At 35.8% G+C, this 14,562-nt stretch overlaps 1 protein-coding gene across 4 annotated transcripts in view; it reads left to right on the top strand.

The window, feature by feature from the left end:
- The window catches only part of LOC134538436 (ATP-binding cassette sub-family G member 4), a 365,107-nt gene that overhangs the window by 342,036 nt on the left and 8,509 nt on the right, over positions 1-14,562 (top strand). For all 4 annotated transcript variants that reach the window (XM_063379760.1, XM_063379763.1, XM_063379762.1 and 1 more), the window contains 3 exons: positions 3,857-3,957; positions 8,729-8,884; positions 12,708-12,922. In XM_063379760.1, the coding sequence (XP_063235830.1) occupies positions 3,857-3,957; positions 8,729-8,884; positions 12,708-12,922 (472 nt within the window). The remainder of the gene's footprint in view (positions 1-3,856; positions 3,958-8,728; positions 8,885-12,707; positions 12,923-14,562) is intronic.

Here is a 14,562-nt window from a genome sequence, read left to right as displayed (position 1 = left end):
CTTTGGAGCATTGGAGCTCTTGGAGCCTAGCGTATATTGGTGAGATAGAATTAATGAGACGAGAACGTATCACTCTGCGTCAAATTTTTTCGATCATATGTGCTTATTTATTAAATGTTGTTTTGACTCGTGTATTATAGTAAATGGTTCTTGATTTGACTATCATATTATTCTATCGGGTGCATGTATATAAGCAAGTCCTTGACAGCAGACCGCTCAGTTTGTTACTGATGACGACGGTGTAAGGATCACTTAGTTTGTTTCATCTGGTGCATAAGTCGTTTAATTACTTGTTCTTGCGAACTCGATGGCATCTTTACCGAATTTAACGACGAACTTGATGGACGTTGTACCATCGTCTACGGAAACCCTGACTACAACGACGACGAAGAAGTAGCAGATCCCGTAGGCAACGACGACGTCAACATTGGAGGATACTTCAACAGTCGTGGTACCACCAGCAGAAGAGAGCTTAATGACTACAAAGCTAGTTGCGCAGGAAACCACGATGAACGACTTTTCGCCCTCGATGGAGACTTCAATGGCTGCTGATTCGACAACAACTAACGAACATCGGTGCTGTTACTGCGACAAGATTTTCTCAAACAACAGCAATGCTCGACGACACGAGACAAGCGAATGTGCCAAGAACCTATATCGAAAAATTGTTTGTTTGTGAGAAATGTCATATGCAGATTACCAGAAAAGATAATATGAAAACGCACGTGAAGACATGCAAAGGTCCAGCTGCGCGGCAGAAAGTAAAGGTTTCGGTGCAACAACGAATGATAGATGTGCATAAGTGTATGCTTGGAAATGGAACAATTGCAGTAACATCGTCATCTGGTTCGGGTCTGGAAGGTTCGTCTTCATCAGCACGGTATCTTTGCAGCTACTGCTATATGACATTCGAATTTTCCCATGATGCACGGAGACATGAACAAAGTAAATGCAAGAAGAATCCGTCTCGCATGAAGTTTCGCTGCGATGAGTGCCATGAATTGTTTTCTCGAATTGAAAGTTTGCGACGACATGCGAAAAAGTGCAACTGTAAAGTCCGTGTGCCTACTGATAAACTCCCTGCAGAAATTTCGACTCCTCGGTTTAGTTTGAAGACTCGTGAGCGTACAGGTAAAAAAACGGACGAGCAGCAACCGATAGGTATTACGTCTGGACATGAAACTAAACCTAAGACTGTTATCGGTGCTCTACAGGTGAATGATAATGGCTTCTACTTGGCGCAGTCTGCATTTCGTGAAACATTGAAGGACTATTATCTAAATACATTAAGTGAGTTGAAAGACAATTGGAATTTTATTGACGATATTAGACAGAACATAATCAATCAGCTTACTGATGACGTAGCAACAAACGGACCTTTGAAATATAACTTGTGGTTGGACTGTATATATGGAAAACCATATCCGTTCGATGACAAAGTGAATAAGTGTGCATTGGCTGCAGTAATTTACAGTTCTGACGATGTGAAGCAAACTGTTAAACACGGTATCCAGAAACTCTGTCAAGAAGAGGAGGACTATGTAACGGATCTGGTTGGTCTCTGTCTAGTATAAACCGATTGGAGATAAGAATTAGTCACTTCACGCCTATGCAGGCCTAAATGATAAAAAAAATTGATAACTATCGCAAATGTTCCTGTAGTAGAATTGAAATTATGTAATAAATATTACGTTTGTAAAGAACTTGCGGTGTTTAATTCCTCGGTCCCAGACACTTTTATAGTATTTAAATTAAATTTATTTTTAGCTTCGTTCTGAGATCGAACCAGGAACGGAATTTTATCGAATCAATCAGTACATAAATGTGTGATTTTTTTGATGAATTTTGGAATTTTTCTCGAATTTATAGCTAAATAATTACACAATTCCAAGATGGCATCCAAATTTCAAGATGATGGGTGCCACGGTATTAATAAATTATTACTGCACTATAGCGGGTAAAAATTATACTAACGTGGCATCAGCGCACTCTAGGAGCCGAAAACAAGATGGTAGCCTCCAGCAAACGAAGACAAGATGGCGGACATGACATCATACCAACTGATGAGATATAAACCTTGGTTTTGGTGGATCAGTCGGCAGGTGGCTTTCATGGAAGAAGGATCTATCGACATTTTTTTTTATTTTTGCTCTTACTGGGTTTGAACCGAGGACATCAAGGTGTGTGTTTTTAAATAGTATTTTATTAAAAGGTGATTAATAATATTTTATAATAATTTTAGAAATTTTTTTTCAAAATTCTAGGATAAAAATTACGGATTTCCAATATGGTGGCCGTAACGAAAATTGCAACGGTGTTTTTTTAATATTTTTATTAAAATTTAATTAATTTATTTTTTATAATTTTTACAATTTTTCTTTATTTTCTAGCTTTAAAATTACGTATTTTCAAGATGGCAGAAATGATGTCATACTTAGTGATGATATATGGTATGAAAAAAGTGGTGGGGTTCAGTCTGCCAGCAGCCACCATGTGGGAAGGATCAGTCGCCATTTTTATTATTATTTTTGCCCTCACCGGGTTCGAACCGAGGATTCCTAGTTCCATGTCGTAAATGTAGGTTTTTTAAAATATTTTTATTAAAATTTTATTAAATGAATTTTTTTATGAATTTTAAATTTTTTTTAATTAACATTGGATAATAAATAAAGATATTCAAGATGGCGGCCGTATCACAAATTTCAACGGTGACGTCATACTCCAATATGACGTCTGCGGCTTAGAGCGACTAGCTCTGAGGACTTTTAAGCCGCTTTTAGGAATTTGTGTTCTTTCCAAGGCAAAAGTATTTTGAGATTTTTCGAAATCCAATTTTTGAATTTTTGAGGAAGAAAACGAGAAAGTGTTCCTTGAAAAATGAAATTTTTAATTTTTCAAATTTTTTGAGAATTTTCGACGGATTTTTTTTTCTTCAAATACTGGAAATTTTGGCGAATTTGGAGGATTTTTGGGTAAATTCTGGCTAATTTTGCCGAATTTTGAAGGTCAAATTCAAGGTCAAGGCCATTCAATATGGCCGTCGTGACGTCACAATCCAAGATGGCGGTTGGCACCACAGGCACCACAGCCTGAAGCCTGCGCTCGGCGCCCCATTTACATACTACTTATCATCATGAACGGAATGTTGTTAAATAAAGTTTTTAAGAAAACATCAGCCATGAACTATGGTTTGACTTCATTACATAAAGAAATGTTTTGCTATCCAAATGGGATAAACGTGTGGGTAGTCACTCTCATTTTGACTCCAATTATAAACATGGTAAACACTGCACTCGCCAATTCCCTATAGGTATCCCACGTCCATTAATTGCATGAGTTACAATAACTATTAAATATCCATGGTTAAATAAACTTACTTTTATTTTGTGTGTTTTTCTGTTACAAAATAATTTGTAGAACTTGTAAAATCTGCTTTGTGATCTGGCAGGAAACTCGACTGCGAATGCTTGTAATCTTTCCTACAGCCTAAAACCTTACATCTAGCTCTAGCCTATATTTCCTCTACCCCTCTCCGTTCTTTTAACCTTGTATGGTAAATTTGGTTAAAATGATGGTATGCCAAAGTAAATATCAACTTAACTAGTTTTAGTTTTAACCTAACATACTTTAAGTAGTTATCACAAACTTTGTTTTCTCATCGGAAGTCTGGACCCACAGATAATTTTCAATGCTTGGATGGTCATAGAAAAAAATACATTACAAAATACTTTCTAGTTTTCATTCACTGTTTACGAAAAAAAAAATCTTCTTGTTCTTTAATAATTGTGTGTAACTTCAAGTATATTCATTTATTTATTTTATTGTTATTATTAATATAAATGTTATTTTTTTCCAGTCCCAACTGAGATGTCCTCCCTCATCAAAGAACACTTCAACAGATGGTATTCTCTGAAATCGTTTTACTTGTCGATAACGATTTCGGACCTGCCAGTGTGTGTAAGTATTTGCTGGCCATTTTCATTACCAGAGTTTTTACTTATTTGTTTGGTATTGATGTGTAACATCTTAGCTCACGGTATACGACATTTGGTAGGAGTAACTTCGTGAATGGAACGGAATTCGCATTGTCACGGAAATGTGTAACCACGGTCAGGGGCGTAGGAACCGGGGGGGACAGGGGGGACGTGTCCCCCTGAACTTTTTGGGTGGAGGGGACTGTCGCCCCCAACTTTCTATACCGTGATATTTTTATTTTATAATATTATTCTGCCCAACTTTATTTGTAATTTCTTCACTCTGAAATTTTATCTTAAGGATACAATAATAATTTTAACATCGATGTATCCAATGGTTATATACAAAAGCTGCTTAAAAAGCGCTATTTTGCACTTTTAAAATCAAAATTTTCCGGTGGAGGACCCCCCGACCCCCCGTCTTAGTAAGAGGGGAATGAGTTTACATGACGTCAAAATCATTATTTGTCCCCCCAAACTTTATGAACACAGCTACGCCAATGACCACGGTACTGCCATCTGTGGCTGATGGCGCGAAACAAAGTTCACAAAACGAAAGGGAAACTTGATATTAATAACGGTTTATTGAATTTTAATAACATTCCTTGTTCACAATCAGGTACAAAGACTGGGTTTAACATTTGTTCAAGTCTTTTTATCGCTTTTATCGGAGCCGTTTCATTATATTGTTTAATCTTTCACTCTGCAAATCAATTGCTTGGTAGTCGACGTAGCTGCTCAGGCAGTGAATTATAGCGGTGGTTGCAAAAAATACGTGTGATTTGCTTCAAGAAATTTTGTTGGCAACACAATTTGCGTATTTTTATCATGCTAGGTATTATTGCATGTTAAATTTCGTGTCAGAGTTTCTTACTAGAAATGTATTTGCAACATGAGAACACATAAATTTGCTTGTTACCAAAGTTAGATGTTACACATCACTGGCGAGTACTGAAAGTCTCACTCGCACTTTTTTTAGAGTATGTTTGGTTCAGACTCTCCCAAGAAAAATTAGGAAAAGCTCCCCGGCAGAATTCATAACTACGCAAGAAGCGCAAGACGCAAAATGTTAAATAACCTAACATTAGAATGCCTGTGTGTAAATAACGCAAGACGCAAAAATGCTGTCATCGCATTTCGGATTGCATTTCTGCTTTACACATTTGAATTGATTTGTTCCGAAAACATTTACGGAGTCGTAAGTTCTAATGTGCTTATAGAAGTCTACGATTTTATTTTTGTTGCATTAATAACATTTTCACTTGTTAAACATACGCACGCTGAAAGTAAATATAAATTTAATCGAATTATAGAGTATTTCACAACGTTTTCATGAATAATCAAAAAATAATAATTCATACAAATAAAAATTTTTTATGTGCTTTTAAGTCATATTTTTGTGACTGATATTGAATACTGGTTCATATAATTAAAAACATTTATATATTGTAAATAGGGCTATAAGTGATAGGAAGTATGTTTATAAACATTTTCAAAATTATTTGCAAGTGTATTTATATAATTTTCATTAACATGATATATTCTTTCATTATTATTAATAAATAAAATTAAAAATGTAGAATAAAAATTCAACACATTTATTGGTTTTAATTATTAATTAAAATTTATCTCGATTATTTTACTAAATAAAATTCTTAAACTTATACACATGTTTATATTAATATTGCTAACTACGTATTTATTTAAAAATTATAATTTGTTAATTCATACTTCACCAACATCGGGAATTATGTGTGAAATCGATTCCAAAATTTGTACCAAAAAGACAAAAAAATAGCTAACAAGAAAGCGAGTTAGTAAAAACCTGATAATTATAAATCCAACTAATGACGATTTGAGAAATTATTATCCTATAAGTTTTCGTGGTCAGTCACAAACTATTTCTTGGCTTCAGAATTGAGGCAAAGCCCGTGAAAATGTTGGTTCCACCTGACGTTTCGGCATTACCTTGTTTACAGGCATCTTCACTCCAATAACATCGATAGGAAATACGGCAGCAGATTAAGTAATATCTTGAATTGCTCGTTTCTCCACGATCACAAACTTTTACGGTCAAGACTGATGCACCTATTGATACATCCCGCTTGGCCAGACCTTAGTCCAATCATGGCCATCCACATGGACCAGTGGTTCGAATGTGATTGGTCCTACATAAACAGTGTGCCAGAACACCAAACCCTCAAAAACAAAGTTTTACAAAACTATATAGGTACATATAAAATGAAACAAAAATTGCCTGCTTATCTAGAATTTTAGCACAACTAAATTGTGAATATTTTTTTTTCCAAATTCCCTGCAAGCTTCCCCTTGAGGGGAAATTTTCTGAGATATGTTGGCTCGCTCTAACCTTTACATACTGCCTGGAAACACAGTAGTTGCTACCAGTAGAGTACTAATCTATGTTATCCCTTATTACACCAACACGACCACACGATGATATGCCTGTTCGAGCGTCGGTCTGATTCACCTGTATCGGCACATATGGGGTATGGGCTAGCTACCGTGCATGTGTCTAAATACAGGGTTTCGTTAAAGCGGCTCGCACAGCTTTTTCACACTAAACAGACATTTTTTTGTACTTTTACAAAATATTCCTTTGTAAACCAATTGGAAAGAAATAGTTTGTAATACTACAAGAAAAATATTGCAAATTTGTACAAAACATTGCTAGGGATATTTTTGCATGCAAGGATATTTTTTTTAAATATTGAATATTCGTTGTCACGCTTAAGAAAACAGGTGCATAATTTTAAATGTTTAACGATGTTTCATACAAGCATAAATTCTGTAACCAAGTAAAGTTAATTGAATAGTCAACAATCTTAGACTTTATTATTTATTAATCTGGAAACATATTCAGAGAACGATTTACAAATAACTTTAACTGTTGGAGGTACTGGGAAAACACAAATCTTAAATGCTCGGATAAGAATCCTGACACATTATTACTGCAAACATTATTTTTTTAAGAGTGAGTTGTTTTCACGTTAATGTACAAATTTACAAATATCTGTTAGTTTAAATGTTAATTACAGTTCTATTTACTAAAATACACTGTACGCGCCACTCCGAAGTTAAACTAGGTAATCATTCGCTCTGCAGCGCACTAACAAGCCTATAATTGCTATTACGACACGACTCTACGTCACGCCAGCATTACGCTAGTTACCCTATCTAACTGGTGGGAGAATATACTTACCCCTTCATATACCAATATGTAAATGTTTTAGTATTTAATTACCAGTACTGCCAACTACCAGGAACTCACACCAGTAATTTCATATTATGCTTGCAATAAAACAAGATCAAACTCGATAACATTTACTCCGAATACTGTACTCCATAAAATAATCATCCCACTCAAGCTATAATTAACTAATCCACCCATAAAATAGTTTAATAATAACACAGGTCTAAAACCAACATAATATCTTATTTAATAAAAAATACAAAAATAACCAAAAGGATTTTAAATTATACTTAGATATTTAAAAATTATGTAAATTTTCTTTAAGAGCACACAATTATTTGAACTAGTTTTAACTAAACTGGATTTACCCAAACTTGCTGTGCTATACATGCATTAACAGCCAACCGGCTATATGAGCAGAGATTTATCTTTCGTAACACTGATAAGAGACTCGATAATTTCTGACGCGTCATTTAAAGTTTTTATGATACTTTATAAACCGTAACACTGCATAATTGCTCAAATGAACCTCTAAATCAGTAATGAATTCGAAAAATACGCAATATTTTTGAGCATTACACAACATACCAGCCGACACTACGCCGTGTGCGAACTGATAACACATGATACTCACCCTGCCCATTCACCCAAATTATTTAAGAAATTGTGGGGTGCACATTTAAATACAGTGCATACCAGTTTAGAACTTTGGTTTCTGGTCTCATCTATGTGGATCGGAGGCGGCAAGCCGTAAGTTGGAAATCGCCATTTAATATGGTTGCACCATTGATTGCTGAATCATAGGGCACACCATAATTTCCAAGATAATACTTTCCTAGAGCATTACATCATTTCCAAGGTAATACAAACATTTCCATACTACCATTTCTAATGGCATATCATATTTTCCAAGGTCATACCACCTTAACCAAGAGAATGCTATCATTTCCAAGGGCGCATTTTTATTTCCAAGGGAACACTTTCATTTCTAGGTAAACGCCGTCCTTTGCATGGCATACCATTATTACCAAAGCACACTATCGTTTTCAGGGGCACATTATGATTTCCAAGAACACACCATCATTTCCAAGGACACAACATTATTTCCAACGATATACTATCATTTCAAAGGGCATATCATCATTTTAAAGGGCGCACCATCTTTTTAAAGGGCATACATTCTTTAATAAGAGTACAGTATCCTTTACATTGGCACAAAATCATTTTCAAGGGCATACCACCATTTCCAAGGTTACACCATATTTCCAAGGACATAGCATACTACCATTTATAAGGACATACTATCTTTACCAAGGAATGACGTCATTTCCAAGGGCACACCATCATTTACATGGACACACTGTCATTTTTAAGTACATATCATTATTTTCAAGGGCACACCATCATTTCCAAGGGCATACCATTATTTCAAAAGGCAACCTCTGCACAGAAGCCAAGAAGTATATCTGATTAATTGTAAACGCCATACCTGTGTGAGTTTGAATAGTATTTGCATATTTATATATATATGTTTTGTTTGCAGATCTTGAGCTGCACGCTGTTCAGTGTGATCGTCTACTTCATGACCGGACAGCCCACGGATCTGACCAGGCTGGCCATGTTCCTCACCATCAGCCAACTGAACACGCTGATCTCGCAGACCATCGGGCTCATGATCGGGGCTATTTTTAACATCACGGTAAGGGTGAAATACTATTCATATATACATAAATTCGCTGCTCTTAAAGTTGCGCAGTTATAAATTAATTACATTCAATTCACAGACTTTTCAAAGGGGAATGCACCGCTGAAATAACAGGAAAGGCGCATTCAGGGACCACGCCTTAGATTTTTCGTGAAAACGTCCGGATAAAAACATAACAAGTGTCTCGTCCCAATATGTAATTTAATTATTAATATCTTTAATACAATGGTTACACAAAGTAATATAATGGTTACAGAATTGATAGATCACAATTTCATCGCACGTGGCAAGGGTCTGTGGTAGCTAAAGTAACTCAGATACTGCCCGACAAACACGTAGACATTATATAGGTATATGTTGTGGGCTCAACCATTGTTGGCGCATTATTAGTCACGTAGTTTTAACCAATTCAAATATTACAGTATTTTCTCACACTAGAAAGTTCGACCAACTATCACTATATCGAGCGAGTATACGTTTTCACGTCAATTAAAAACATCTTTCTGGAAATCTCGATATTAGAATACTATGACGGTTTCTTACTTCCAAGTAAACATGTGCGTGGAAGTAAGAAAAGGGTGTTGGATGTAGTTTTTTAAAGGTTTTAGAATTTGTTTTGTAAGTTATCTGAAATGTTCCATGTGAGTTCATGTTCAAAGGAAGTGAATATTGGCCGTTAAATTCTGAAGACAATACACGTGGTTTTTAGTGTGTTTGAGTTCGTCAATGGTGTTTCAAGAGCACTTTAGTCAAATCATCAACGCGGAAGTATATGTATATGAAGTGCTTCTTGCCTACTTTGCCACCCTGGTTCTACAAAATAAGTAAAACGGAGACCGACCACGGTCGATGAGCTCCCGATCATAGACATCGGGTGGCGATCACGCTCGATCAAGGTCGAAGGATTCCGTGAGACATGCCTCAAACAACCAATCCTAAAATTCGTAGTCCCATAAGAAATACATTAGGACAAAACTGACTTTGAAACATCACTTGAGTAATCAATGAATATTGCGAAAACCGTATTATATTTGCTACCTTGCTGATCATATGATTCGTTGAAGGTTCCCCGATGAGCGCAAATGTACGCATAACATAATGCTTTCAGCGAAAAAGATATACCCACCTCCCACATAGGTGATTTGTTTAATTTTCTGTGGTGTTTGGTGTATTGGGGAAAGTTAATTTCTTTCGAAGTTAGGTATGCGCATATACTGAAAATTCTATAAAGTGAAGGGTCAGTAAAGTTATAGAAGCTAAATTAATAAAACATATTAAAAAAGGTAATGAATATTTCAAACATAATAAATGTAGCTTACCTAACATAACCAACCGTCAAAACAGTAAACTACTGCAGTAAATTAACTGTAATTTCTAACAGTGTCGATTAAAAAAATATTATTAAGGTGGGGTCTCACTGGCCATTTTTTTTTTCTTTCATTTTATTGTAATTACTAACACTTAAAAATTATTTCTGTAAATTTAACACTAAACCTATATTGCATTTGATGTTATGTAACAAATATTTTCAACAGATATTTACTAATTGCGATATAACTTAACTGTTCTGCAGATTCGCGCAAGTGATAACAATTACAAACACTTTTTTTTAGAATTCTAAAGGCCAATTTATTTTATCAACCCTAACATGAACTAAGAGCATGACATTGTGTTGTGTGCAGTTTTAAATAAATCGTTTTTGTGTAGCCTCTGACATGTATTACTTAAGATTTTATATGTCATGCATGAATCCAGGAAAAATTGATTTCCCGATAATCCTGGGTGTTTCAAGATTTCGGGAAATACAGCTTTTTAATTATTTATGAATTTTATTTTTTTTAAATAAAGCCAAGACTGCCAAAAACTACAACGAATTATTAATTAAAAAATATATACAACACGATTAAATGTTTTTATTTCGTGTTAGGTTTAACAAAAAAATTTGGTCTATTCAAAAAAAACTGTTAAATAAATATCTTATGAATTTATAAAACACTTTATAAAAAATTAAGGATAGTTTTAGGACGAATTTATTCAAAATAATCATCAAGAACATAAAAATACGAGCTCACAATAATTATGGATACTGCACCCTTAACAAGACTGCATTAAAAGAGGGGCCTTATTTAAGAAAGTACGAGTTTGAAATTCGACTGCTGCAGCGCTGGGGTTGGCATTACGTTCTTACGGACTTTGTGCCTTCATCTGATGGCAAGCCTCAGACGCCATAACGGAAATATTCGACCATGTGCACGTTTATTTATGAGTATTGAAAATGTCTCCGTCGATTTAGAACCCCGATGTCTGTAAATTACGCGCTTTGATTCGTTTTCTTAGTGCTGAAGGCCTAGAATCAGCTGAAATTCGTCGTCAGATCAGTGAAGTGTATGGGAATAACATTATGACCGATGTAATGGTACGGAAATGGAATAGAGCACGAATGTTAATTATGAGGAACGAAATGGCAACCTTTTGTCATTACTGGAGATATGCCGCAATAAGTTAACAAAAAGTGAAAGAGAACAGACGTTTTACGATTTAACGTTTTTCGAAATTTGAATGCAGTGAGAATGCGATTCTAAAGCTGGTTGTACGATAAGATAAGTGCCTTAATATTATTGGAAACTATGTAGAAAATAAAATTAAGATACATGCTACCCTGTAAATATAAAATTGCAACTCGATTTTTTGTCCCTTTTGTAAATTATTAGCTCTCGGTATACGGCATTTGGTAGGAGTAATTTCATGAATAGATCGGAAGTCGCATGGAACGGAAATGTGTACTCACGGTGCTGCCATCTGTGGCAGATAGCGCTGACCAATGTTCGCGAAGTCAAGGAAAAACTTTAAAGTGTTAACTGTTTCATAAATTTTTATTAAATGGGCAGTATAATAATATAATTTCTTGTCATAAATCAGGTCCGAAGCAGAGGTTTAATATTATTTTGCGAGTCTTTTTCGCTTTTATCGGAGCCGTTTGATCACATAGTTTAAAATTTCCGTCTGCTAATCAAATGATTCATTAGTTAACGTAGCTGCTGCTGGGTTCGAATTATAGCTGTTGGTGCGGTAACTACGTGTGATTCGCGTCCAAATGTAGTTGAAAACACACTTTGTGTATATTTATCGCGCTCGGCATTTTATCGTGTCCGAGTTTCGTTTTGTATTGTGAGTATATTTGCAGCATGAGAACACATGAATTTGCTCGTTACCGAGGTTAGATGTCATCCTTTTTTAAATTTCAAAATGGTACTTATTAAAAAAAATTGGTTGTTTGTAAAGTCGGTTTACGGACGATAGTTTAACGTGACGTCATAACAAAACATTGATGAAATGATTGCATACTTTTATGAATAAAATTAAATCATTTTTATTGAATTATCACTATTTTGTATGCATACAAAGGAGTGAAATGAAATCTACAATTTAATTGATAAATTTACTTTTATTTGCACTCATTAATTCAAATATGTTTATTACTTTAACGAAGAGATTATTTTAACTATAACTTTTATTCATGTTTTCTAATTAACTTCTTCCAATCTGTGTTATTCTGTTAAGGATAGGACGATGATAGGAAAAGTAGGAAACGAATGGGAGTGATTCAAGTTTAATGTGCCTCGAAAAAGTCAAATCGATGGTTGTTCCAATCGAGTGGAAGAGAGATAGATGCGGCGCAAGCGTGCAATGAGCGTAACGGGACACTTTTTCGTGCGTGCAGCCGGATTTCGTCGATTTATTTAGACGTTGTCATGTAAATAAAGGAAAGCCAAGCCGCTCTGGGAAACTCAGTGTTGTGACGTCTGTGTGCTCGCAGAACGGCACGTTCATCGGGCCGACGCTGACGGTGCCGCTGATGATGTTCAGCGGGTTCAGCGTGAACCTGCGCGACATGCCCGCCTACCTGTACTGGGGCACGTACGTGTCGTACCTGCGGTTCGCGCTGGAGGGCATGGTGGGCGCCGTGTACGGCATGGACCGCCAGCTGCTCGACTGCCCTCTGGAGCTCGACGACTCGGGCGCGCTCTTCAGGTGAACACGCCCGTGCAAGTGCGGGAAGCCTTCTTTTCACAGACGAGAGAGACAAACGCCCGATCCTGCATCTTCGGTTTTTTTTTTGTTTCATTGTAAAAGGTTAGGTTAGCTACAGTATAAATACTTTAAAATATTGTGGACGGTTGATTTGGTGTTAGGATATCTACATTAAAGATACTGTGAAATCATGTAAACTGTTTCTTAGCCCTGGATAGCTACATATTAAAAAGTGATTTGCTAAGCAACCATAAAATGATTTTACAGTATTTTTAATGTAGCTATCTACTTACCTAATATAACCAACCATCCACAATGTTTAAAAGTATTTATAATGTAGCTAACCTATCCTAATCGACCGCAAAATTTAATGCCACACCGGTTTATACAATGAGATAGAACGGGGAAAAAAAAGCGAGCATGAACTTCGGGGAACTTCGGGTGTGGCTCTCTCGTCTGTGAAATGAAAGCTTCCCGACTCATACAGTGGAAACTGAAACCATGTTTTGCACGACATGTGACGCTATCTGTTGGGTGGGCCCATAACTACTGGCAAATAAAACTGGAGTGGGAGGTTCAAATCCAAGGTTGTAGGTTTGAACTTATTGCTTAGTAACAGAGATTTAAACTATGCGAGGAACACTTAATTCTGGTTTGTAATAAAAATGCATGTTGATACAAATTAGTAGGAGATGAACAATTTCTAGTATGTCACACTAAAAAATATGTGGCTACCAAAAAAGTTAATTAATTTATTCTGCTTTGTTTTCCTCGTCATAGCATACGCATTACTTCTCATAATAAATATATCTATAATGGTGAAATATTGTTACGACCTTTTGTGGGGAGAACTAGATTTGTAAGGGATTGCCCAATTAGGTTTTTATTCAGATTTATTAATTACTAATATTTACATTTGTCGCGGAGGCCCTCGGTCTCCGTCAAGATCTGCAAAATGTCACTCAAAATAAAAATAATAAAATAACATCTTAAGATTTCAATAACATTGGGGGGGGGGGGGGGGTAGCAGTAGAGCTGGTACAGGGATGTCTAACCTCCTTGGGACAGGGGGTGTAGGGTGTTGACTGAAAAAAATAATTATTCATCCCACGTCGTTTCAGGTTTATAAAAAAAAACTAATAAATAATCGTACTTAAAAAGGTCTCATCACCAATCGCTTGCACATAATAATTTTTATTCTTCAATTCAATATTATCAATCATTAATTATCATTAACCATCATTAATAATCATCAATCATTATCAATAATAAATTATTTTCAAACAACATAAATCTAAATAAATTATCATCATCAATCATCAGTAGTATCAAATATCATCAATCATCATTATCAAACATAACAATCATTAACAATAATTAATCATCTTTATCATCATGCATCATTAATCATCAATAATAATTATCATCTGTTAAGTACCACAGTTCACCCCTTACCTTGCGCCTGTCCACACACACACAGCCTCACACCACTCAGTCACTCTCTTACAGTAGCGTCGTTCATCGTCGCGTTGCTCTCTTCGCCGATGTCGCACTTCCCTTCACTCGCGGAACTCTCCGAACTCTCGGAACTCCATGGAAGCCGCCATCGCTGCTTATATACCCTAGCATCCTCGAACGGA

The sequence above is a fragment of the Bacillus rossius genome, chromosome 13, assembly GCF_032445375.1.
Source record: "Bacillus rossius redtenbacheri isolate Brsri chromosome 13, Brsri_v3, whole genome shotgun sequence".
NCBI classification, from domain to species: Eukaryota; Metazoa; Arthropoda; class Insecta; order Phasmatodea; family Bacillidae; genus Bacillus; species Bacillus rossius.
The sequence above is the reverse complement of the archived record's forward strand: the minus strand, read 5'-3'. Positions and strand labels throughout refer to the sequence as shown.